This window comes from Dermacentor albipictus, chromosome 8 (assembly GCF_038994185.2).
Source record: "Dermacentor albipictus isolate Rhodes 1998 colony chromosome 8, USDA_Dalb.pri_finalv2, whole genome shotgun sequence".
In the NCBI taxonomy this organism is placed as follows: Eukaryota; Metazoa; Arthropoda; class Arachnida; order Ixodida; family Ixodidae; genus Dermacentor; species Dermacentor albipictus.
In genome coordinates this window covers 121,189,856-121,213,743 of record NC_091828.1, presented here as the reverse complement: position 1 = coordinate 121,213,743, position 23,888 = coordinate 121,189,856, and the positions used below count along the sequence as shown (strand labels likewise).

General features: G+C 44.8%; 1 protein-coding gene across 3 annotated transcripts in view; it reads right to left on the bottom strand.

The window, feature by feature from the left end:
- Positions 1–22,659, bottom strand: part of Marf1 (meiosis regulator and mRNA stability factor 1-like protein) — a 50,107-nt gene extending 27,448 nt beyond the window's left edge. The window contains exons 1-10 of one of the 3 annotated variants that reach the window (XM_070524351.1): positions 22,642–22,659; positions 22,507–22,560; positions 19,455–19,769; positions 17,477–17,646; positions 10,674–10,840; positions 8,112–8,309; positions 7,316–7,451; positions 3,473–3,871; positions 2,224–2,385; positions 176–372 (exon numbers count right to left, since the gene is read on the bottom strand). In XM_070524351.1, coding sequence (XP_070380452.1) covers positions 176–372; positions 2,224–2,385; positions 3,473–3,871; positions 7,316–7,451; positions 8,112–8,309; positions 10,674–10,840; positions 17,477–17,646; positions 19,455–19,769; positions 22,507–22,531 — 1,769 coding nt within the window. In that variant the 5' untranslated portion in view covers positions 22,532–22,560; positions 22,642–22,659. Of the gene's footprint in view, positions 1–175; positions 373–2,223; positions 2,386–3,472; positions 3,872–7,315; positions 7,452–8,111; positions 8,310–10,673; positions 10,841–17,476; positions 17,647–19,454; positions 19,770–22,506; positions 22,575–22,641 lie in introns of those variants that run through there. The other 2 variants (XM_070524350.1, XM_070524352.1) reach the window with 2 other exon arrangements.
- Positions 22,660–23,888: the final 1,229 nt, after the last annotated feature.

The window sequence follows — 23,888 nt, the reverse complement described above, 5'->3', positions numbered from 1 at the left end:
AGGCATTGCGCAGCGTGTAAGCTTAGGAGCTGGCTGCCGGCCAATAAACCCTTATAGGCTAGCTGAAGCCATCAAGATTGCCAAATTCAAGGCTTTCACTATCGAACTATTTCTGGGGCATGAACCACTTTTATACAACCGTGTTTAACTGTACTATGTGCAAAGCCCCCTTTACCTGTCCAAGAGGAGGGAACCATCGTGGATGTCCAGCAGCTTCCCAAGTTGCGTGATCCATGTTGCGCGAGGTAGGCACACCTCAGGCAGCGGTTTGAGCAAGAGTCTGGGTGTGCCAGATGATGCAGCAACAGGCGTGGAGTTGTCATGAATTGGGCAGTACAGAGGTGATCCCGTCTGTAAATGTTGGGACGGCAACTGAATGCCATCGTTCCGATTCGTTCTTAAAGGGATCCTTGAAACGCTTTTTGAATATAATAACAAAACGTTTCCGACCTGTTAACGAGGACCCTGTGAACATGCGAGCCAAACATTATCGCACTGCATGCAGCAGGGAATTCACAATTTCGTGTCAAAAACACTGAAAGATCACTTGCTCCCTCCTTCACAATGTTGTCATGCAGTTACCTCGCAAGCAGCGACGCCTAACAATAGTTTTTGACCGATTTCGTGATCGCGAGAATATCCTCAGTAAAACCATTACTGCTACTTTTGAGTCATATAAAATAAATGCTAAGTATGTGTCTGCAATCTCAAAGAGACAGAAAAAGCAAATGATCTTTGCATGACACTTGCGCCCAGCAGCATCTACTGCGCATGGTCTCCGCGATAGCTGCAGCGTCTTCTGTAGCGTAGATGCTGTGGCCGCCAGGAGTGCCGCGACAAGCCCTCTCACTGGTGAGACGTTCAACCTTCGGACGGGGGTTTTCACCCTTGCCATTTCCCCTGTGTAGCTTTCAGTGTAGATGGAAGGAGAGAAAGTCTGCCATCGGTGCAATAACTACGTCTAAGTTAGTTGAAGGACTCGAAAAACTTTTGCGGCAGGGGACTCGTGAGGCGACGTCCTTTAATAGTGCGGCCATTCTACGATTAACTTGAGAAGCGTTTCAGAGTTCCTTAATATGTTTTCAAAAATTGGTCGCAAACCATTGGAGCATGGGCATAATAAAAACTTAGCGCAAACGGCATGATACAGGAAGATAACAAAACAAGGTGCTTATTCTCAACTTGCATGTTTATTACATCACACCTCTATTTATAAAAACCCAGGCATAAGGAGCATGCATGGAGGAGCCATCGTGACATCAGAGAGACAGAGAGAGGCGTACAAAAAATTGTGAAAATAAAAATTGAATATTGTACAGAGCTATAGAAGCAGCACTGACACACTCTGGTCTAAGTGATAATATTAAATAATGTTTCTGATATAATTTTTGATCATCTCTCAACATGCAAAGAGAAGAAGAAAGCATTACAGGTTGTACGATAGCTACCTGTGTGGCAATTAAAAGTATAATATTTACGACATACAGATGCTCCAGTTTATTGTAAGTTAAGATTTAAGTAAGTTAAAGACCATGCAAAGAGCAATGAAATGAAAATTGATAGGTGAAATGTTAAGAGACAGGAAGAGAGCAGTGTGGATCAGAGTGCAAATGGCAATATCTAATATTCTAGTAGACATTAAGTCAAAATATCGAGCTGGGCAGACCATATAACGTGCAAGGCAGATAACCAATGGACCATTAGAGTTACGGAATAGGTGCCAAGGGAAGGGAAGTGCAGTTAAGGACAGCAGAAAATTGGGTGGGGTGATGAAATGAAGAAAATTGCAGGTGAAACTTGGAGTCTGTTAGCACAAGACGGGGGGTAATAACTGGAGATCGGTGGGAGAGGCCTTCGTCCTACAGTGTAAGTAAAAATTGGCTGATGACGATGTTTCTGTAGCATCCTGGTGTCAAAAGAGGATTGTGGACGCGATACCTAACTAATCATTTTCATGAGTGACTGTACCTTCCATTTCCGTTGTCAGTACGAATTTGCTACACACATAGCCACCTTTCAACCTGTAACACTTATTTCTTTCCGCCCTCGTCTCTCTACTCTCCGTCACCATTTCTAAGCATCACCGTCTTCTGTTCTTATGGCAGGTAACAAATACGCAGAGACATCCAGGAGAGTGCCGCGACCGAGTGCGCCTTGAGTGCCCCCGCATACCTGGCACCGCAATGACATTGCCACTCCCAAATCCCAACAGAGCAGCCGTACCTGCACCAGGACTTTGTCGTCAACGCTGAGATGGAGACAGTAGAGGCCCAGACGGCGCTGGTGGATGTGCTTGAACGCTCGTATGGCTTCGAATGCGTTTGGCACGTGAACATATGCCTTGACATTGCCATCTCGTTGGACATTCAGAGCGATGTTCAGGACCTAGTAGCGAGAGAGAGAGAGAGAGAGAAAGAGAGAGAGAGAGAGCTATTTTGTTGACCACAGAGTTTCCTACAAAAATTACCAAAGAAAATGCTGGTGCTGTTCAAGCGACCATGTGAACAATGGCTGGTATATGGACTTGTCTAGTCTTTGTGTCTTCAGACGTTGTAGCGCTTTCTACATTTATTGGCCTAAATTTCCAAGCAACAATGCTTACTCAAACGCAGAAGGCAGTAAGACTGCGTACATGCATAATTATTGCAAACTTACATTTGCAATGGCAGCCCACAAAGCATCACAGACAAACAGAAATGCACTAGGCTGCCTTTACACGATCAGCATGGTCGAAGTGATTATGGATTCAGGTAACACTTCAGAATAGTTTGTTATATGTAGTTACTAAAAACTAGAGGTCTGAAACGCAGCGAGCAGGAAGCGAGAGGCACGGGCTGGAAAAAGCAACGGCAGCTCTGGTGGCCACCCTAACTCTGGAAGCCAGCAGTACTCAAACCTACCATAACCAAGCACTGCACGGCATGCTGTGCCGAACATTTAATGCGCAATGTGCACATCTGGCGATTGAAAGCAGCAAGAGAATGGTGTTGGAGAAAGGTGCCCTGCGAAGGGCAAGCTTCTGACATGCACTGTCCTCCTTCCCGACTTTCTTCCATGCATTGGAAGGGCAGTGATAAGACAGTGGCAACAAGGAAGATTGCCCCGATGATGTCACGCCCCCTCCCAAGTTTCTTTCGTCCGTAAACGCAAAAGACAATGATAAGATTAACAATTATTCAAATGTTCTATCCCTCCAACAGTGCGCCACACGCACATTCTCTAGCTTTTTTTAAAAGAAAATTGCTGCTATGCAATCTTGTGCCAATTGTCTCATAGCACTATCTGGCCTTGCAATGAGAAGTATGCTTGCAGAAACTGATTCAATCCACTACCGGGCACTTAACTTACTGAGCAGGCACAATACACGCCACGACAGGAAGCTACCCTACCTATCAACTGTAAAGGGCCTGCCATAAGGCAAAGAATGCTTCACACTGAGAGGTCCAGCCAAAGAACGAGAAATGCAGCTTACCGTCACATGCTCCCGAAAGACAGCCAAGAGCAACCTTCTCAGATCGTTAATCTCAATGTTAGGGTCGAGGTTCGAGACACGGATGCAAGCGGGAGTGTTGTTGGGTTCTTGCAATGAAACATTTTGTAGCCTCTCTTCCAAGGCAATGTTGCTGCCACAGGCAGTGGCGTTTTGATGCCGATGCTGGGACAAGGCTTGCACGAGACTTCCAGGCAGAGCCTGCAGACCGGCTTGGGCCGGCCCGCCCTCACACATCCTGGGAATACCGTAGAAAAGTGGTAGGTTGCCGGTCTTGGTTGGAGAGCATGACCGGTGGCGTGAGGGCATGCCTAAGGTCCGCCCCGAAAGAGGATCCGCGACTTGCACCCCGTTGGAGGTCTGGACACTGGGAACTTCTGGCTGCAGAGGCAAGGAGAGACATGAATACCAGCTTAAATCCTGATCAAAATTATATCTGGAGAAAAAAAAAGAAAGAAAAGGCCAGGAGTGCAACATGTGTTGTTAACCTTTAGTTGAATGTTGATGTTATGCGAACTTGTGTGCCAAAACATTAATAGCACTTCCAGTTATTAGTCATTTCTTTTGTGCCCTTCGCAGCATCTGTCTTTCTGCTCAGCACTGTCCAATATATTGGACATTGGGCTTCTAAGAGGTCTTTCTATCCTTACAAAGGCACTGTATGCTAAAATGCGCATTTCCACATGGCACATCTGTTGTCATTAGAGCTCAAGAAATGCAGTGTGCCAAGTTTGGTATATATACATTGAAAATAGTGTTCAAAGCTAAACATAAATTTTCGTACGAGTATCGTTAACGGATTTTGTTTTATAAGAAATTACACACTGCCCACTTGTGGAAAGCCTGGCATGGTGATGGAACCTGATAATGGTGGAGTCACTTTTACCGCTTGCTCAGATTTGCAGTTGAGGCCGAGAAGTGCCACAACGTTTTAAAAATTATTTAAGAATATGTATATTAAATGTTGTACGCACACTGCCATATAGCATCGCATAGTGTGGCACAAAAGTCGTAGAACAATAAAAGTAAAAGAAAAAGGTAAAAGGAAGCCTAAAGAAATATTCCTAGGCTGTCATGCATATATAGTACTTCGGGAATAACAAACAAATTAGATAAAAATCCATCCAGCCGTTATTGTGCTTCACTTTTACAAGCAAGGTGGCCAACAAAAAAGCACCTTTGAGAAAATGGGCCACAAGGTTTTCAAAGCAGTTCAGCCGTGCAAAAATATCTCAATAAATACTTGGCGGTCTTGTCAGCGGGCAAGCTTTCGAGCTTCTGCCTTTTCAATTGACAGGGCCTAGGAGCCTCTCTCTTCCACCGCAGGTTCTTTTCTACAGCCCTGTACAATGCAATGGCACTAGGCTGAATGGCACTAGGCTGACACTAGTGCCACTTTTGCGGGTGCAAAACCACGTCACCAGACAGCCTAAATAGTGGGATATTGTTTTGGTGAAGCTACATGGTCATTCCTGGCAACCACACATGTCAAAGCATTAATTTTCTAAAACAAGAAACTGTGCAGCAAACGTGAAGCGCAGCAGTTCACTGGTGAGCTATGACAGGTGTAATTGGAGATCACAGGGAGAGGCCTTTATCGTGCAGTGGACGTAAAATAGGTTGTTGCTGGTGATGGTAATGACAGCTCACTGGCGGTCTGGCACAAGCGTCTGAAACCCATGTTGGTTTCACTACAGTACAAGCACGGAGGTCACTGTTCCGCATTGTTCCCATTCTAAAGAAGCCGTTGGTGTGCCGTCTCTGTAACTGGTGACATCAGACGCTCCTAGTCTCGAAACAGGATCTAGGCTACACAAACCTACAGCTGCACAGAAACAAGCACCATCATTTAGTTGCTGTCGACCAAGAATGGTGATGGCACCAGGGCGATGACGGAATTGTCCAATAAGTAGCCAGATGTCTAATGCACACATTTAATGTAAACACCCAGCGCTGATTGATGACTAGTGATGTCAATGCAGATGCTACAACGGACATGCATGACAATCCAGGTGCACAACACGAACACCTAATGCAAACACAGATGCTAACGCAGGTGCCCAGCGTAAATTTCCAATGTAGATGTCTATTGCAGATACAGTAGATTTCCGTTATTTCAACTCTGGTTAATTAGATTTTTTCGCTTAATTTGATTCCGACTGAAGGTGCTGGCCGTTGCCCATGCATTTCAAGAGCCCAAACATTCATTATTTCAATACTAAAATTGGCCTCCGCTGGATAATTCGAACTTGACCAGTTAGCATGCATGCGACTGACCCCTGTGGAGACTAATAGCAAACAAAATAGCAACCCTTTTAGTGACAAAGTCTGTCCCAGCAGAGCGTAGGCAACAGCGAGTGCATTGAACACACGTCTCTCTCATCGAAAATGCCTATTTTCGGCCTGCCCTAGGAAGATTTTCAAGCAATAACAGTAATTCAAAAGGTCCGATTATGGTATTTACCAGATTCTAATGCGTGCCTTCTCATCTTTCCGTCTTCCAAGAAAATTGAACCAAGAACAGCATTTGTGCCACTTGTATGCTTTGCCGTACAACACAGTTGTAATGAGGCAAAGCTGACTTTATGAAACCGCCCACCGTTGAGCAACACGTATTAGACCCTAGGCCATTTTTATTGCTAGAACACTGGGTGCACATTAGATTTCTACTTTGTTTAGGAGCTTTTAATGTAATTTCTACATCAGTTTGCTACTTTGAACACATAGAAAGCCAGTGCGCACTTCATTGAGGGTGCAAGTACATGGGCAAGTACAGTGGAACCCCGATTATATTAATTTGGGGGGACCACGCAAAACCGTCGTATAATTCAGTAGTCGTTTAATCAAAACACTATGAATATAGCCAGTGACGCTCAGTCTTGCCCAAAGAACAAGTACAGAATGCCTGAATGGGCCCGCGGCACAAAGCCGCACTGCTCCAAGGAAAGTAGATTAAATTATATATATATATATATATATATATATATATATATATATAAAAGACGACCAAGCATTTAATTGGAGGATGTGTGAGGAAATCTTTATTCTCACCTTGAAAAAAAAAAGAATGATCTTTTTCTGGATGTTTGCCCAACTGCGACACATCAACTTCCTCTCAGGAGCTGCCACATCTAGCAGCAAGTCACCGCCATACGCTGAGCGACATGTTCGCTTAAGTCAGAACGAACACGTAAATCAGAACGGATGTGAAATGCCAACACCAACACGAACACCTCACATTGATGTAGACATAGATGCGTACCTGCCAAGTTTGGACAAACCAAATCTAGTAGGCATAGTGTGAGGGGGGGGGGGGGGGGTTCAGGCGGTTGGGTTACCCTTAACAAGGCTATGCACCATGAACTTCCAACTGCACTGAATTGGGCCGGATTTTTTTGCCAATGTAGCCAGATAAAGCACTGGATGCGGGAAGAAATGGGGCACAACTGCAATTTCCGGGAGAATTTCCAGTGAACTGTACAACCGGAAGACTTCGCAGATATATAGACGACAGTGCAGACCCTAAACTTGCATCCAATAAAAATAGAGACGATAACGCAGATATCTAATGCAGCAGTCCTTGCTGTACCTCTTATTATGTATCGCTAACAAGCCAAATAGGATGGAAAGTTTGGTTTGGTGGCTCTTGCCTAAAGGTGCAGTGGGAGAAAACTGAGAAGACGGACAGCGTAGCGTGGACCTACTCCTCGCGCCATACCTACAGTCACAGAGAAGCCCAACTTACCCCTCTCTTGGAAGTTAATCAAACTCGAGCGTGACAAACATTGTAGCCGTCGCGTCGCGGTGAGCACACACACGCCTCACCTGACTGCTGCTGCGCATGAAGGGAGACACACGGCCCACGCTCCTTGGCCTCTTGAACTCCACGGGAGCTGCAACGTCCGGCCCAGCCACTGACGTCGTGGCAACGTCTGGGTTCCACATGTCCACGACAGGGAATCTGCGCGAATGCACCATTCAAGCCACAGAACACGGGTCGGTTGGATGACCCGAGTCCTCATTCTAACAACTTTGATAAAGACATGTCGCGCTCACAGTCGCTTTGCTTTTGCTCAAATTTCACCACAGGGTCGAATTCCTACGTCCACAATTTCCTGGTCTGTGCACAGACGTCTGCTCACGTCGCCAATGGCAAGTAAAAGTGCTGACAAACCAGGCAAACAATTATGTCAACGATGCCTTATTGCGTGATAGCACAGTGGCACCAAGGCCGGCAGATGCAGTTCAATTTGACCGTCATTATTTGCACTTAACTGCGACAGTAAGAAATAAATGGCACAGCTAGCTTTCATTTAGTGCCACCACACTTTATGGTCGCCGACTGTATTCACTACCACCCTTAGGGCTAGCCAAGAAGTGGGCAGCAGTCTATGCGTAGGTAGAAAGTACCACTGCTGCTGCAAGAGTGCTTTGAGTTCTAACAGATAGGATAACAGTATTTAGCACTGACTGCGAGTTGACCATTATTAAACACTTTGCTAAACGCCTCCTCTAGAAGACAGATGTAACAATGTTAGTGCCATTTCTTGTTTACCTCACGCGAATGGCTGTAAGGCTGTACGAAAGCTCTAAAAAAAGTAGGCATCAAAACAACGCTCACCTGTCACTGCGCCGCTGCGACGTTAGCATCTGGTAGTTGTCTGCTTCAACTGACGATGACTCCGGACTGCGGCTGCTGCTACTGCTGCTACGCTTTGCTCCACTCTGGCCGCTCCGCGATCGCCGCTGTCTTGGTGTGTGCAGACTGACCGAAATGGCATTCCCGCAGACATTCTCACCGTCCATGCGCACGCGTGATCTGCACGTAATGGGCAATGCCGACATTTAGGACGAAGCTGGACCTGCCGTATTACTCGGCCGACAGCCTAGCACGCCCCTTCAGATATTCAGTGGGGAAAGAAATAGAGTAGAACTTTACAGCTAACCCTATTTAGCCAAACCTCGGTGTAATTACTTTTTGGGTATAACAATGGCAGCCTAGAATTTGATTAGCACGCCTTGAAGCTTAAATCAAGTTAGGGTGAATATGTCAAACACATGAACACTCTTAAGGACTGCTTTCATGCTGACTCTGGCCGCACTAATACCGGCAGCAGCGATGATAAAATAGCAACACTTAAGTGGCTGTTGGTCCAAATGCTCTATATAGGCATAGTGGATGCAGTGCTGCAGAGACATGTGCAAGAACGAGAGTGCCGCCCTGGTGGCCTCCGAGATCGCACTGGCACAGGCGCCAGCGCTGTCAGAGGCCATGGCCACCGTACACAGCTGTCTTGCTTGGAAGCATGCCGGAGACATGCCTGGATAACATGGCTACCCTTGCATAGTTGAAAGCGAGCAACTTTTCTCGTGGCTACAGAAATCAGCACGCAGCGATCGCTCATCTAGGCAGGCGCAAATTCGTCGCAGCTGGACTGGAGCGGGGGGGGGGGCGTGCTGCTGTGAGCCCAGTTTGGCTGCGCTTCCGTGCTTCAAAACTTTGCACGAACCCTCCTTTTACCACCAGTGGGTTAGTAGTGTCCGTTCTAACAGTAAGGCACTTTTGAGAAAAAAGTTCATTCTATCTGGATGAAGCTTTAATAAGCACGGTAGAAAATCATAAATGTAGTGAAATTTGGTCGTTAAAACTGGTAAATCATTATATCTGAGATAGTTATAAGTGGGTACGACAGTAATCAGCATCTTATTGCAAAATTAGTGAAAATAGGAGTTTTTTAAAAGATGCTTTATCCGACTTAAACAGCATTAGAGGTACTTTCGGTTTTGCAACCTGCAGGGAATGTGTTATTTTATAGAAAGAGCTCCCTTTTTTCCAAATTCAGCATCACTAGCAGGCTAAGCTCCACACCGTGATTTAATAACTTATGTGCCAGTGAACAAAAGCACCATACGGATTAATTAGTGTCTCTCGAGCGAAAGACTGTCTGCATTAGAAGAGAAAACGCAGACCTTAGGAAGTTTTCTGTATAACGCAATATACATTAATGGACAAAGATAGAGCCACACGGATCCACCCCTTTCTTTTTCTAGTACATTGCATAGCAAGGACCTTGAATTTGGTAGCTGTGATGACATGAGGTAGTGCACAAAGGTTCATTGGCCAGATGCCTGCTCCTATGGCGACATAATACGTGATGCGTGCAGTTTAAGAGACCTTCCACATCCAGTGCCAGGGCAATGAGCGGTGCTGGCTAAAGCCCTGGGCAAATCGTGTACATGACACAAATATCCAAGAAAGTGGACCTGAGGATGGCTGCCGTAGTAGCTTAATTAGGAAAGCACTGCATGCATAATGCGAAAAACGCAGGTAGGGTTCTCCCTTGTGCCGAGTTATTTTTTCGTCATGCATTTCCCTTCACCTTGTTTCTACATTTCAATTAAGCATGCTTAAAGGGACACTAAAGTGCAAAATGATTTCTTCTGCATCAGTAAATCACCGTTTTACAACACCAGAAACGCTACTCTTACAATGATAAGACGTTTGGTAAGCCAGAAAAAGCGCAAGAACGAAATATGGGCGGCGACGCCTACTTAAGTGCCTGCACCTGGGGGCTGTGACGTCTTGGATTTTGATGGCATCTTCTAGGACCTACTAATTATATATAGCGGTACAGATTGACTACATTGTGTTCTAAAGAAACCAAATATTAAACATGGCAAGTTTTGGGAACCTTTATTCAGTCAACGCAGCCCAAATGCGAAAACATACTTTGGAATCCCTGACGTCACGTTGATGTACCGGCACTGGGGTTTCGGTGCGAAATTCAAATACTTGGGCCTTCATTTTCTCATCTAATAATAAAACTATTTTTTTTTTAATGACTGCCTGCAGGGTTCTCAAACAATGCTTCATTAGTCTAAACTGATTTCTTGTTTCGCTTTAGTGTCCCTTTAATTATCCCCATGCCTTCTCAGGATTGTTGTCTGTTTCTTCGTGCAATCGTGACCCGAGAAAAAAGAAAAACAATCAGGCAATCACATTCCTCCCTTTCTTTCGTGCACTGTTTCAATTAGTATTCTACTCCTACATTCCAACCGAAAAGGAAAACTCCGAGACAATATTGATTCGGTACACCTGGCACTTCCATTTATACAGCATTCAGTGTTCTTTATCCTTTCATGCTTTCTTTAGTGAAGCAGAGGACACGACGATGGGTCTCACCTGAGGGCTGCATTTGTGGTGGGATACTTCAAAAAGGCCGTACCACCACTAATGGAGGTCACACGTCCTCCGCAGTTTTCCGACAGCTGCTTCAGTCGGCTTTTCAGTTTGCCCGGCGACTTCGTAATTGGTAAATTGGTAACCATCAACTCCAGACAGTGGACTCCCTGCATTTGGGCAATGACCAGTTCAGCTTGTCAATGGAACCCCAATAAAACAAATTAATGAGTACACCACAACAAACCAATTTCAGGCAGTAAAGGCTCAGTCCCCCCCCCCCCCCCTCCTTGTTGGGCTGAACAGCTCTGCCCTGTTGCAGCTAAAACCTCCACATAACAAATTATTGGGCACAATAACGTCAATCAACCACAGGGGAGCAGACACTCCATGCTGGAAGCTGACCCATTTGGTTTGTCAAAGCAGAACCTCAATGTAAGAAGTTACTCGGTACAGCGAAGCAAATAAGTTTGAGGTGTAAAGTCCCAATGTCCAAGGGAGACCAGTTCTGCTTGTTACAGCCAAAATCTCAATAAAACAAATTACATTCAACAACCAATTTTTTAATGCCCAATTTTTCGGAAATACCCAATAATTCGGACAACTTTGCACCACCGCCGCCATAATCAATGTATAAGAACGTCTAAAATTTCAGACGCAAAAATCCTTTGCTGTCCAATTTTCCAGACTTTTTGCCATGACCGCAGGTCTGAAGTGACATTAACTGAAGTCACCACCGCCACAATTTTGATTATCTTGCCGCATAGAACCGGTGCTCGCACGCAGATCCACTGGCAAGCCATAGTCACCACCGCGGCAACACTAGGCCTACCTGCTTCAACATTCGCTTCCAAGCTTCCTGCTGTTCAGTGCCGCGTTTTTTTACTGACAGAATTCACCACTGTCTGCAATGGCTCAGACTCCGCCTTTGTAATCCTCGCTAATTGCTCTGAAAGCACAACGCATTGCCTAATACCAGTTCACAAAGTCCACTTTGCCTCAATACAAAATTGCTATGCGGCAAAGCAAAAGCAAAGTATTGCGGTGAACCATATCAAAAGTGAGAAAGGGCAACTGTTGCGGGACACAGTGCATGTTCCTTAATTATGCACGCGTGCACCCGCCATTTCCTGTTGCAGTGTGAGCACCGATGCGTCCAATGCTTCCCTTCCACTTAAAGAAGAGAACTTTATTAGTATGTTGCAGTTTCTAACGCATGCTAGCAAGCAAGTCAAAAAGAAAGAAAAACAAGTAAAAAGTTGCCAAAAACCATCAGAGGATGATGTCTCAAAAGTAGTAGCTCTCTAGTAGATCCACCGAAATACGATGTGGGGGCACTTACATTAGTTAGCTGCAACACAATCGACTTCCGCTATTTTCTCCTAATGGGGCCAGCGAAACTGATCGAATTATCCGGCAGATCGAACTAAACAAGATGCAGAAAAAATGGCAATACACACCACTGATTCCTTTGACAGTATTTGCCCGATTCTAACACGCCCCTGAATCAAACCCGACTTTCTCAGTGTCCAAACTAGAAAAATAACGTAGAGATAACATTAAAGCACCTAAACAAAATAGAAGTCTAACGCATACCCGATTTTTTAGCCAGAAAAGTGGGCACGGATCTAATATGTGTTGCACAATGGCGGCTGGTTTCCTAAAGTCAGCTTCGCCGCAATACAGCCGTGTTATGCGGCAAAGCATACAAACGTCACGCATGCGATTTTTGGCTTAATTTTTCTAGTAGAAAAATAAATAAGGCGTGTTTGAATCGGGTAAATATTGTAATTAGACATTGTGGGCTACCGTTATTACTTTAAGTTTACCTAGGACAGCCCGCAAAGAGGCGTTTTCAATGGCATATGACACATGCCCATCACAATATGACTGCTCAAGTTCGAATTATCCGACAAAGGCCAATTTTAATATAGAAATATCGAGAGTTTTGGTCCATATAAATGCACGGGCGTCATCCGGGATCTTCAGTCGGAATCGAATAACTGTAACCCTACTGTATGATGAAGTGTGTGAGCTCAGCAATGTTACACTGCCTCCACGATTAGCCAGCGTTACAAACCACATTAAAACCCTTGCAATGACACTTATTGTACACTAGTATTGGGATCGGCCCCTACTCAGCCAGATAAAGTTTAGTGCAGAGAAAGTTTAGGGAAAAGTCAAAGAAAGCTTAGCTATAACAGGAAAAAATTCCATGAATCCCACACTCATGGGAATCGGTGTTAAAGGGACCCTCACCAGGCCCCATAACAAATTTGCGTTATTAGCTGTAAGTTGTTGTGTGTCTTCTAGGGAGTGTTCTGCCGCAAAAAAATTTCAAGTCGGCTCATTAACAGCCAAGATACAAATATTTTAGTGCCGCGAACACATGATTTCAGCAGGCGGGCTCCACTGCACTCCCTCTCCACTCGCCCCGTCTGGCCTCTTCAAGCGAAGTTACTTCCCCGCATTCTCCCATGCCAGACCTCGAGGATCGCATGACACATACGTCACGGGCCCCGCCTTCAGTTTTTTTTTTTCGGCGGTGCGTGCAAGCTGTCAAATCGTTTCGCGCAGCGCACGACTTTGCGCGCTGTGCACAAAGACACATGACTAGCGGTATAATTCAGTGTTACACGAATACTGAGGCACAACAAGCGGATCGCAGAGCATGATCACGCGCTGGAACGCGGTAGAAAATGGCATAGTTTCGGTACCTGCGCACGTGACCGCACGACCGTGGGAACAAGCAGACGAAGTGGAAGTACACCTCTCTTGCTTTGGTGCAAAGCAAAAAACACTCAGACATTCCGTTTGTGTGTTTTATCGTTCCTCTAAACTTCAATTCAAACAACAGATCATACAAGTAACAGATGGTGCCTTGAATAATTCTCGAAGTCACGTGTCACCACGAGCGACGTCACACTGCGGACTCGAGTACGTAGGCGCAGGGACGCGAGTGCGTCATTCTCCGGCTTGGAGCGCGGCAGCCGCGAGGAGAAGGAAAAACAGCGTACGGTTTGAAATTTCAGATCTTTCCGCGGCGCGTAGCGATGTAATACTTTGCAGGCATGATCATTACCACGCAATGTATGCTCTGCGCTTGTCAGCTCAAAATGGCCAGGCCTCGTCAGAGGCTCTTTGAGAGGGCTTTCTTAACGCGGCAGAACTTCAGTTTGGACTAGTTGGTATTTACTGCATATCATATTGACCGCAAATAAAGGCGGGGACAGCGGAAGAGAACACACAAAACACATTAACGCGCCTTGCTCAAAGCATGCACTGATCCCATATAGTTCACTTGTTTTTCTCCATACTCGGCCAACTTTCTCCCTCCTCTGCAGATGATTTCCTCCATTTTATTTCCGACTTTTTCACTCCTTGCCTCTTGTTCTATTTCTATATTCAGGTGCATACCTAGGGGCACATATTCCGTCTAAAGCACTGGATAATAATGGGCGTATGCCCAGTGTCATATGCCTTGCTGCACAACCCAGAGACTCAATAAGTTGTCTATGCGGCAAGAGAGCATTAAAAAAGATCACCGAGGACTACGATACTCTAAGCGAAATTTGAGCGCAGCTCTATACCTGTTTTCATTTCGCGATCTATTGAGGCAAATAATTTGAGAGAGACGTGCGACAGAGTCGGCTTTTATACATGACTCGCCGATGGTTTCAGTGTAATCGCTGGTGCCGCTTAGTTTCCAGAAAGTACTACATCATTCGCGTCGCGCATGCCATCAGATTACAAAACAATCACAAACCAAAGAAACCAAACAAGGCGAGCGAGGGCTGACGCGAGCGGCCGACAGCACGAAACGAGCGGTCCGGCCGAGACCTGACACGAGCACTCATCGAGCGGGTCAGGCGCGTCCGCATGAAACCAGTCTGCCGCGCGCATGTCACTGAAGGTACCGCTATATGTGCTAATGCTTCAAAATCACCGGGGTACTTACGCCGAAATCTACGCAATTCGCCCTCTAACATCCGTAAGCTAGCTTATCAGACGTTTGTTCGCCCCCAGCTCGAATTTGCCTCCCCAATCTGGTCACCCCATCATAACAACCTAATCATTAAGCTTATTAGAATCAATTCAAAATAGGGCCGCCAGGTTTATCTCGCGTAACTACACTTACAATTCAAGCATCTCACAAATAAAACTTGATATTTCACTTCAACCACTAAGTACTCGACGCGATTTTGCACTCATATCATTATTTCACAAGTACGTTCATGCGGATAGAAAATCTTCTTTACGGCTTGAAGTCGCACCTTTCACATCTCACAGATTACATAATCACCTCAGCTTCACACGTATCTACGGGAACACGCATGCATTCAACTGGTCGGCGCTTCCTCGTGCCATTCGATTGTGGAACGCTCTTCCTGATTTCATCGTCTCCGAACCTAATCCCGATAAATTCCGCCAGCTCATCATTTCATATTCCACCGCGCAACTTCAATAAAGTGCACGATGCTTTTTTCCTTTTTTATTCCAGTTATGTGCTCTCTTGTTTATGAGCTCATTTCGCTTATTATTCTTGTATTCTTTAGTATTGTTATTATTTGTACTAGAGTGGCAACATTATTTTTCATTGCTTATTAAAGAAACTGTATCGTTTGTTTTTTTCTAATATGTACACTCCAGACCTTGTTATGTTGTACAATGCTTTTAATACTTGTATAAGGTAGGCATATAGTTTTTCACTGTCAATTAATAATGTATGTCTATTGTGCTTTTATATGTTCTATATACTCTGTTAATCTTATTGTAACGCCCCCCTTACCCAATGCCTCATACGAGGCCTGTAAGGACATTGTTAAATAAAATAAATAAATAAATATTGTTGACCTCCGCGTTCGCTCTTTTATTTTTTGCTGTTGTACTCTTTCGCTCGGTTACGCCGCCGCCGCAGGAACGGGTCATAAAGGGGCACTAAAGGCTCATATTAAGTCAAGCTAAAGTGATAGATTAGTGCTCGAGAATCTCTAAGGCGTCAATATTATCGCGAACAAAGCCTTAATAATCGAGAAATTGAGGTAAACGCAAGACACGATTAGAGACTCACCCAGGACATTCAAGTACTTGCCCGATGACGAAAGCACTCCTCAGTTAAATTTCATCGCTAGTGCTCAACCACTCGTTCCACAAAACATCCTTGTATTGTATTACAAGACGAAATAAAATGCTACTTGTCCAGTTCTGTTTCACTTTTCGAAAAAAGAACTCATTGAAATTTCCCTCGACAACGATATGGTCGGTCGAAAGGTTTCGTTTTCACTCCACTCCGCGCTGCCCACGCTTTCGCGTTTCGGTAGTTATCGCGTAGTGCTGCACTGGTTTTACTGGCTCGCGAAACTCGGACAAACTAGAACAAGCAGGGAATTCAACTTCCATGCGATGTCGCCGGATGCCCGAACGATTTGCGCCAATTAACCGAAAAGAAGCTGCAAGGGCGAATCCGCCGCTCTGTCGTGGCTCGGTGCCGCCGTCCGTTGGGTGCTGTTTTACTCAGCGACGGCAGCAAAGGGCGGTGATGGCGTGTGCAACGTCACCACTAAGCCCCCCCCCACTTGCTTGGTAGGCAGGAGATCTGAATTTCGAAAAAGGTATTCGCACCATTCAGATGCAATTTTCTCGAAAACTAAATCTTTCCTTAGCAAGAAACAAGCATTGAGAAGTTTCTTGAATGGTATTCAAACAGTCAACGTCGACTTAGTATTTGCCTTTAGTGTCCCTTTAACCCTTTCGCTGTCGGACCTTTGTGGCCGTGACGCACCCCCAGTGTCGGCTTGGTTTCAGGGAACGAGCATAACAGGGAATGAACATAGCAATTTATTTTTGATTATGATTGGTATACAAATAACATAGTCAATGCAATATGCACATTTCAGTGTTCTGCAGCTGTTGTTAGTAAACATCATCATCATCATCAGCCTGACTATAAAATCCGTTCAACATCCGAATCTGACGATGCGGAACCCTCTTCCTGGCATGCGAGTCTGTCCGAGTCCGAATCCGAGCTCGGCTCGTATTGTGAATCGGAATTGAGCCACCGCTCCAATGAGCAGACGAAGGTCCCGCGCGCTGAGCCATCCGATAGTAACCGCGCGCAGGGAGGATGCGCTTTCAGTCGCCCGCACAACGGAGAGCAATGGGACGTTGCGCGATCAAGAAGACAGAGGGAGATGGAAAAAGGCTAAACAAAGTTCGAAGGGCTTTACGTTTACTGCTGCAAGCCGGAAGCGAGGGTGCGACGAGAGAGCGAAAGCAGCAACGAGTCACTCTTTTCGGAGAGGCAACGGCACGTGCGCCTGAACTTGACGCGCCGTAGCAGGCACACCAACAGAAGAAAAAATAAAAACCTTCAAACCAGCGGAGATGGCAGTACAACCCTTGAACCCATAACCACACGCGCGCGACGCATGATACAGCGAACACGGAGCCACCGCGCCACTCAGCAAAGAGAAAGTGGGGAGTGGCAGTCGCGCCGTTCTTCAGTACATGGGGTAACACAGGTCGGGGCGAATATACCAACTTGTAGAAAGAGTCAACAGATAGCGTGGCCAATCCAGGAGCGCCAGCTTTGCGCTCTGGCGCGAAATTTTGAACGCACGATAGAGAACGTACCGGTACGTCAGTGACACCGTGGGGGGGAAGCGCGATGACGTACCGGCACGTCCGTGACAGCGAAAGGGTTAAGAGCTGCGCTCTAAAATGGGAGAAAGAACGCTTCGCTTCAGGAAATAACAAAGCCAAAAGAATAACAACAACAAACACGACAAAGTGGGCCACACACTCACCTCACGACGCGGGGTGCGGAAAGGCACCCCCGATGCCACTTCGGCAAAGCTGTAGGACTCGTGCGCGCATGCAGTCAAGGCCTCGGGGGCTGAGCCTCCGTGTACCAGCACCACGCGGATCTGCCGACGATGTCGGAAGTCCGACAGATCCGTTGAAAAGTTGACGTCTCCTACGACAAGCCAAGCGGAAGCAGACGTTACCACAAATGGCCCAGAGGGAACCACAAGAAAGGGCATAATCCGCCTTTTGTATGTTCAGATTGCGCATGCGCTGTACCCTAGTGGCGAGCGCCGAAAACGTTTTGTACGGCGTCGTAGGTTCGACGAGAGTTCGTGCAGCAGACGGTTCACACATATAGAATAGCGCGGACAACCTGCAGCATAGTCGACGACGCGCTATTGGCGCTGTGTTTCAGTTGAAATTTCGGCTAGTGACAACGATATTTCGTTACCGTGCGGTATGTCACAATATCGGCCGACTAGTTGGCAGAGTGTGTCAGAGGGAGGCCTATATTATCATACTAGTATCACAAAGATGCGACCGACGATTGTGAGTCGTCGTAGTGTGACAGGCTCTTGTGCCAACCAGACAACTTTACTAGGGCAAGGTACTAATGAGGTTAAATATCAACTGCAACAAAATTTCCCTTTGGCTAGATTGGTTATGAATAAGTAGCATATATCCCATCAAACCAATCTTAGCAAAGCTGCAGAGCTGGAAATCGTACAATTTTCTTATTGACAGTCTTTAAATAGCACTTAAGTAGACAACAGGTGCACCTAGTGGTTAGCAGATACAGCCTCACCTTGTTATAATGAAGTCGTACCTGACACAAAAAAACAGCTTCGTTTATCCTATATTTGTTCTAAACACAGATCTGTTGCAGAGTAATAGCAATGAGACAATTTTTATTATTCACTTTGTAATATCCGATAATTTGTTATATCAAGACTCATCACAAACCATAGCCACAAACCTCTTCAGCCATCTCCAAATCTTGCAATTGATACTGAAAAGCCATTGCTGGTATTCAACATTTTAGGTTCTGTATCATTTCCAGTTTGTGGAAACATTGGCATTTTTCCAGTTAGAATATAAAAAAATGCCTATTGTTAATGATTGTTATGCTTACACTGATACAGCTAAGAAAAAACCTTGCACGAAGGAATGGTGTCTGGTATAGTGCAGCAGAACATGGACACATGAAGAAATGACAGACGGACACAAGCGCTTCTGTCGCTGTCCGTCATTTCTTCTTGTGACGTGTTTCGCTGCGCTATACCATTTACCATTTCATGATGCCTAATCAACAGGCCCATGTCGCCACCTCGTCGACTTGCATGCAGGCTCCTCTTTATCTGGAAACAGGCTTCTTATGCAGTCCAAATGTTGCTGTAGTTGGCCTTTAAGGGCTACAACTGCCAGCACCTTTTGCAGTAGGGGTGGTGTATGCAAACTCGGCTTCACCGCTCAATACTTAGCAAGCAACACTACAAAGGCGTTGAGTTTTCTCACTGCTTACATTTGAAACCAACAAATAGCTTACCACATATAAAAAGAAATATAATTTGAATAAAGCAACTCAATGTCGCAAAATATAACATATTTATTACACGGAAGGCATCGCAGATTTGAATTTATTTACCACCAAAGGAGCGGAACGCTACGTTTCTGCAACGAACAACCACAGTGCAAAGCGTGTGCTTGCAACCAGAACATATGTCACATACTGAAAGCCCAAGGGCGTACAAATGATACTTGACTTGATGTAACCTATACATCCACATGTAATATATGAAGAATTTATTCCATACAAATCATTGCAGATCAAAGACAACTGTGCTGCAAAACACGCGGAGCAAAGCTTCCATGACCGCAGTACTTGCGTAGTGTCTGCAGCGTTGCCTGCCAAGCACGAAACGAAGTACACACACCCAGACATCAACACTTGCAGAGCACACAAATAACAACACTGACCTGATATGAGCACGAGTGTGGCGGGGCTTCCGTGAATGTCGACAAACCGCCTCATGCACTGCTTGAGCTTGTCGTCAGCGGCATTCTTGCTCACGGCATTAATGTGCACCACTGTCACCTGGGCCAGGTTCAATTCTTGCACGACTTCGGGCAGCTCCTTGCGAATGTCGCAAACGCACAAGAATTCGGCCTCCGCATGGCCCCTGAAGAAGAGCTGCCTGATGCGCCCCACTAGCGCAGTGGCCGACTTTCCCCGCGGCACCTGGCAGTTTTCGATGTCCCAGAAAACACCGATGGGAACCTGGCCTTGAATATCTGAAAAATGTCCAATGGTAACATCACAGTGTCCTTGTGGTTGTTAGTTCACTTTTCATCTTATCCTTATGTACCTATATTGCCTGTACATGCATCACAGCAAGGAAGGGATGACGCTGACAAAATAGTCAAAGTAAAGATTAAGCACATAGTACATAACAAAAAGTATAACTTGAAGATTATGACCTAACTTGGCAGGAAACACTACCCCACTTGATGGTCGTAATAAAGAAATACATCTCCTTAAAATAAAAATTTCATATCGTTTTTAAGCTTGATCTTGTCTTTCATATATGCACGTTAGCTCATTAAGGTATTCCTGCCACTGACTTTGCCGTGGTAAATATTATGGAGTAATTTAAGTCTTGCATTCTTTGTACATTGGTTAGTTTGGCAAATAAAGTTCACATTTACATTCTGTCATACTAAGCTTCCTGCTAACATTATTTAGCCCAAAACCAACAGACTGCAGTGCCAACAGATTCCATGCAAGCTACATAAACTGTGAAACAGAACAACAAGACGTGTGCACCCAATCTTAACCCTTTTCGCTTGTGTGCCATAGCCCATCCCAACGTGTGTAAATATTGGGTTATGGTCAGCCGTTGACGCACCTGTGCACATTAGCTTGTCTTTCTGTTTGTTGCATCACCTTTCAGAAACTTTTCAAACTGTTGACAATTTTATTTAGCAGCATTCAAGTATGAGGTGAAAACTTCTTAGCAACACACCTGCATGGCTTTTTTATGTGCTTTTCATGGCGCAGTGCAAAGAAATGATGTCAATGTTTTCTCCACGTGCGTTTTATATCTCACATAAGTTTAGGGAATCTGAAGATGACTTCAATGCCAAAGAGGCATATATTCCACCTTGAGATGAGCAGCAAACATCTTTGAATGAATACATTCATGAAGAAAGTGACAATGAGTAAGCTCAAGGAAACAGTTTCTGTGGCAATAACCCACCACGTGGTGCTGGCTGGATATTGTACAAGAGCCTCCGAAATACAGAAAATTTTCTTGAATAAATAACTTGTCAAGCGTTTTTCCACATGGCACGTTGCGAAATAGTTCCCAACCGGAGAACCGCAAGGATTGTAAATGCCTATTACTACAAAGCTTTAACGTAATAAACAAACAAGCAAGTATGTTAATCTGTGTGCTTGCAGAAAAAAAAAAAAGGAAGGTTCTAAAGAGGATTGCAGAGCTTTACATGGCCTTTCTCAGGAACGGCTGCTAAGACACATTTTCAATGAGAGGAATCAGCCACTATCATCACAACATACTAATCACAGTGACCTTGCATTACTTATATACATTTCCTGTCTTTTGCAACTTTATACCTCGAAGACCTCCCCTTTTTTTGCAACGATATTTTACTGCTGTTGTCTACTTGACATTAATCAAAACTACAATTTTCATTACTGACAAGCTGACAGTCATGCTGTTAGTTTTCTGATTATGCCTTTTTGTTTCAGTTACCTTTTTTTCTACATAATCAGATAAGCCTTTTCTGCCCACACATACTTCTTAAAGGCTGACAGTGTTGTGTAAATAAATAATGAAGTACACTGCAGCACATGGTAGAGTAGTACAATACATTAGCATATAACGATTTAAGTACAAGAAAGCATACGAATATACTGCTGAGCACAGTATTCATTTTGGATGCAAGTAGAGACACATTATGAAGTAGAGTTTCTGCGCTTGGAAGTTAACTGCAAATGACAGCTGTCTAATTGTCACAATTCGAATGAAGAATTTTGCCTATCTTGAGAGAACATGTTTGGAGCATGAAGTAATGTGCAAATACAACAAATCAAAAGAACGAGCTTGATTGACTGATAGGAGTTGGAAAGGCATGACTGGGAGACAATGAATTTTCCAAGAACACTTTGAACCCCAAAATTCTTCATGATGGCCATAAGAAAAGGCTGTGGTCTGTCATTAAGAGGAATTTTGTTGCCGGAAGGAATAATGTTGATTCTTCACTTCACTTATGGGATTATGGCATCACCTCAATAAGCAATGTCATGATGTTCATGTCTTAAAAGTCCACTTGAGAAATGAATGTAGAGTGCATCATAGAACCTGTTAATACAATTCATGCATATCAAATAGCTTTTAACAGTTTTCCAAACAAAAAGTGCCGCAGTGAGCTTGGCTTTTGCAAGACTGCTCAGCACAATGTGACGGTCAGCTGAGTAATGTGAGAAACCAAGTAGGCAGTGACACATTCCTTTACCAAAGCGGCTACACAATTATATAACTTCGCATGTCCTAACCAACCACTTCACTCACACATGACTGAAAACCTATGGGACCACATGACAAACAACTTCTGCGCTCAGCATAGAGATTACTGCAATACTTTGTCTTTTTTCACGTTCAAAATTACTGTTTACCACAGGTTAAATAGATAGGAATAAAAAAAAAACGTGTGAACAAGGAACGTATTGTCGGACGATCACTTTCGAAGATGAATTTCGGAGCGCGCTGATTGGCTGGTTTAGCAAAACCGATCGAATCATCAAAGGCGTCATGTACTACGTCATGCGAAAGTGATATTACCACCGGAAGTGATCACCCGTGAATACCGTCCCAGTTCCAGCCTCTAAGCATACATAATGTTGATCCCGACAAAACGCAATCTACGTTGGATCTTGCGAGGACTGAATGAGAGCACGGCTACGCTTAGCATATCCGATCAGATATCAAAGATTATCGGATAACACTACCTTTCCTGCTGTCCAAGGCCTGCATACTTCATCAAGTTGAGAAAACAGCTGTGGCTGGAATGAGATAAGAAAAACAGCTTTTATGTTGATGTCGTACACCGTTCACCTACGATCACTAAAGTACGCCACAATTACCAGCATGAATCGCAGGAGAAATCGATGTGCTGGCACACCTGGAGAAAAATTCGAACGCGTACTCGTTGTCATAACGGTCGAGCGGACAAAAGTCATCGCATTGCCAACGGTCGATGCACGTTTCGAACGCCAGATGGGCTTCTGAACTGCAAAATTTATATCGCGAAAATCGCAAGCAACCTTTGAACGAGCTATAACTCACAGGTGGGACAAGGAAGAAACATTAAGAAATTGAATTATAGTCTTAAGGTCGCTATACACAATATCAACACACAACCAAAGCCGTTGTCACCACGTCACTATAGCTCAGCAGGAACAAGGAGCCCCAATTAGGACTTTGCTGCGAGGATGCCTCAAGCAAAGCCACAAGCGAAGAAATCACAAGAAAAACAGTCACATCTCTTTTGTTTTTGCTCTTCTAAGAACTTTTTTGCAATAAGCAATCGATAGTAAACTCCTACGTGCAGTACCGCTTCTGATCGGGACGGAAAGATGTTAAAGAAGGCAACTTACCGTGGATCCGTTTACAGTGACGACCCCGCACAAGCACGGCGTATGTTTGGCACAACTTGCTGACGACTGCGCTGCGGACGAAAGATTACCGGACAAAGTCTTTGCCGCAACTGCTTATCCCCACAACGTACGCACAGCATCCATTTTGTCACGGACTGTGTTGGTGTCGATATCGGTGCTGTGAAGTGTCGTCGTCCGCGTGGTTCCGTTGTTCGTCGCTTAGTACTGATTTGCTAAGCAAAAGTTCTGCAAAGAATCTTCTGATATAAAATATAATCTGATGAAAACTCACGCAGCTAAACGGTGTGGTATGAGAGTATACTTGATCCCCAAGGTAAACAGGTCAAAAGCGGGAAATTCAAGCTAAGCGTGTTTGTTCGACCGTTATTTAACTTTCCTTGTAGGAACGATAGCTGTAAGAAGTAACGTTGTGCTGTGTTATCATTCACGTTACGCTAACGAAACTTTCTTATACAGGCTTTCGTTCCACTTTCAGTACAACGGTTGTTACAGCAGCGTTGACGTTCGAGCGCAAAATCCGCGCACTAAGGTGAATGTTATACCTAACTTCTTCGTAAAAATACGTTAGAAACGTTTTTGTTTGCATGTAAGCTCGCTGGTTTGCAGTAGAGTTACTGTATAGGCTCCCTTTGTGGCCCCCTAAAGTGTAGTATAGACTTTCTAAAGGGGGCATAGAGTTAATATAAAAGGGGGCTTGTACAGCATAGAGTTTC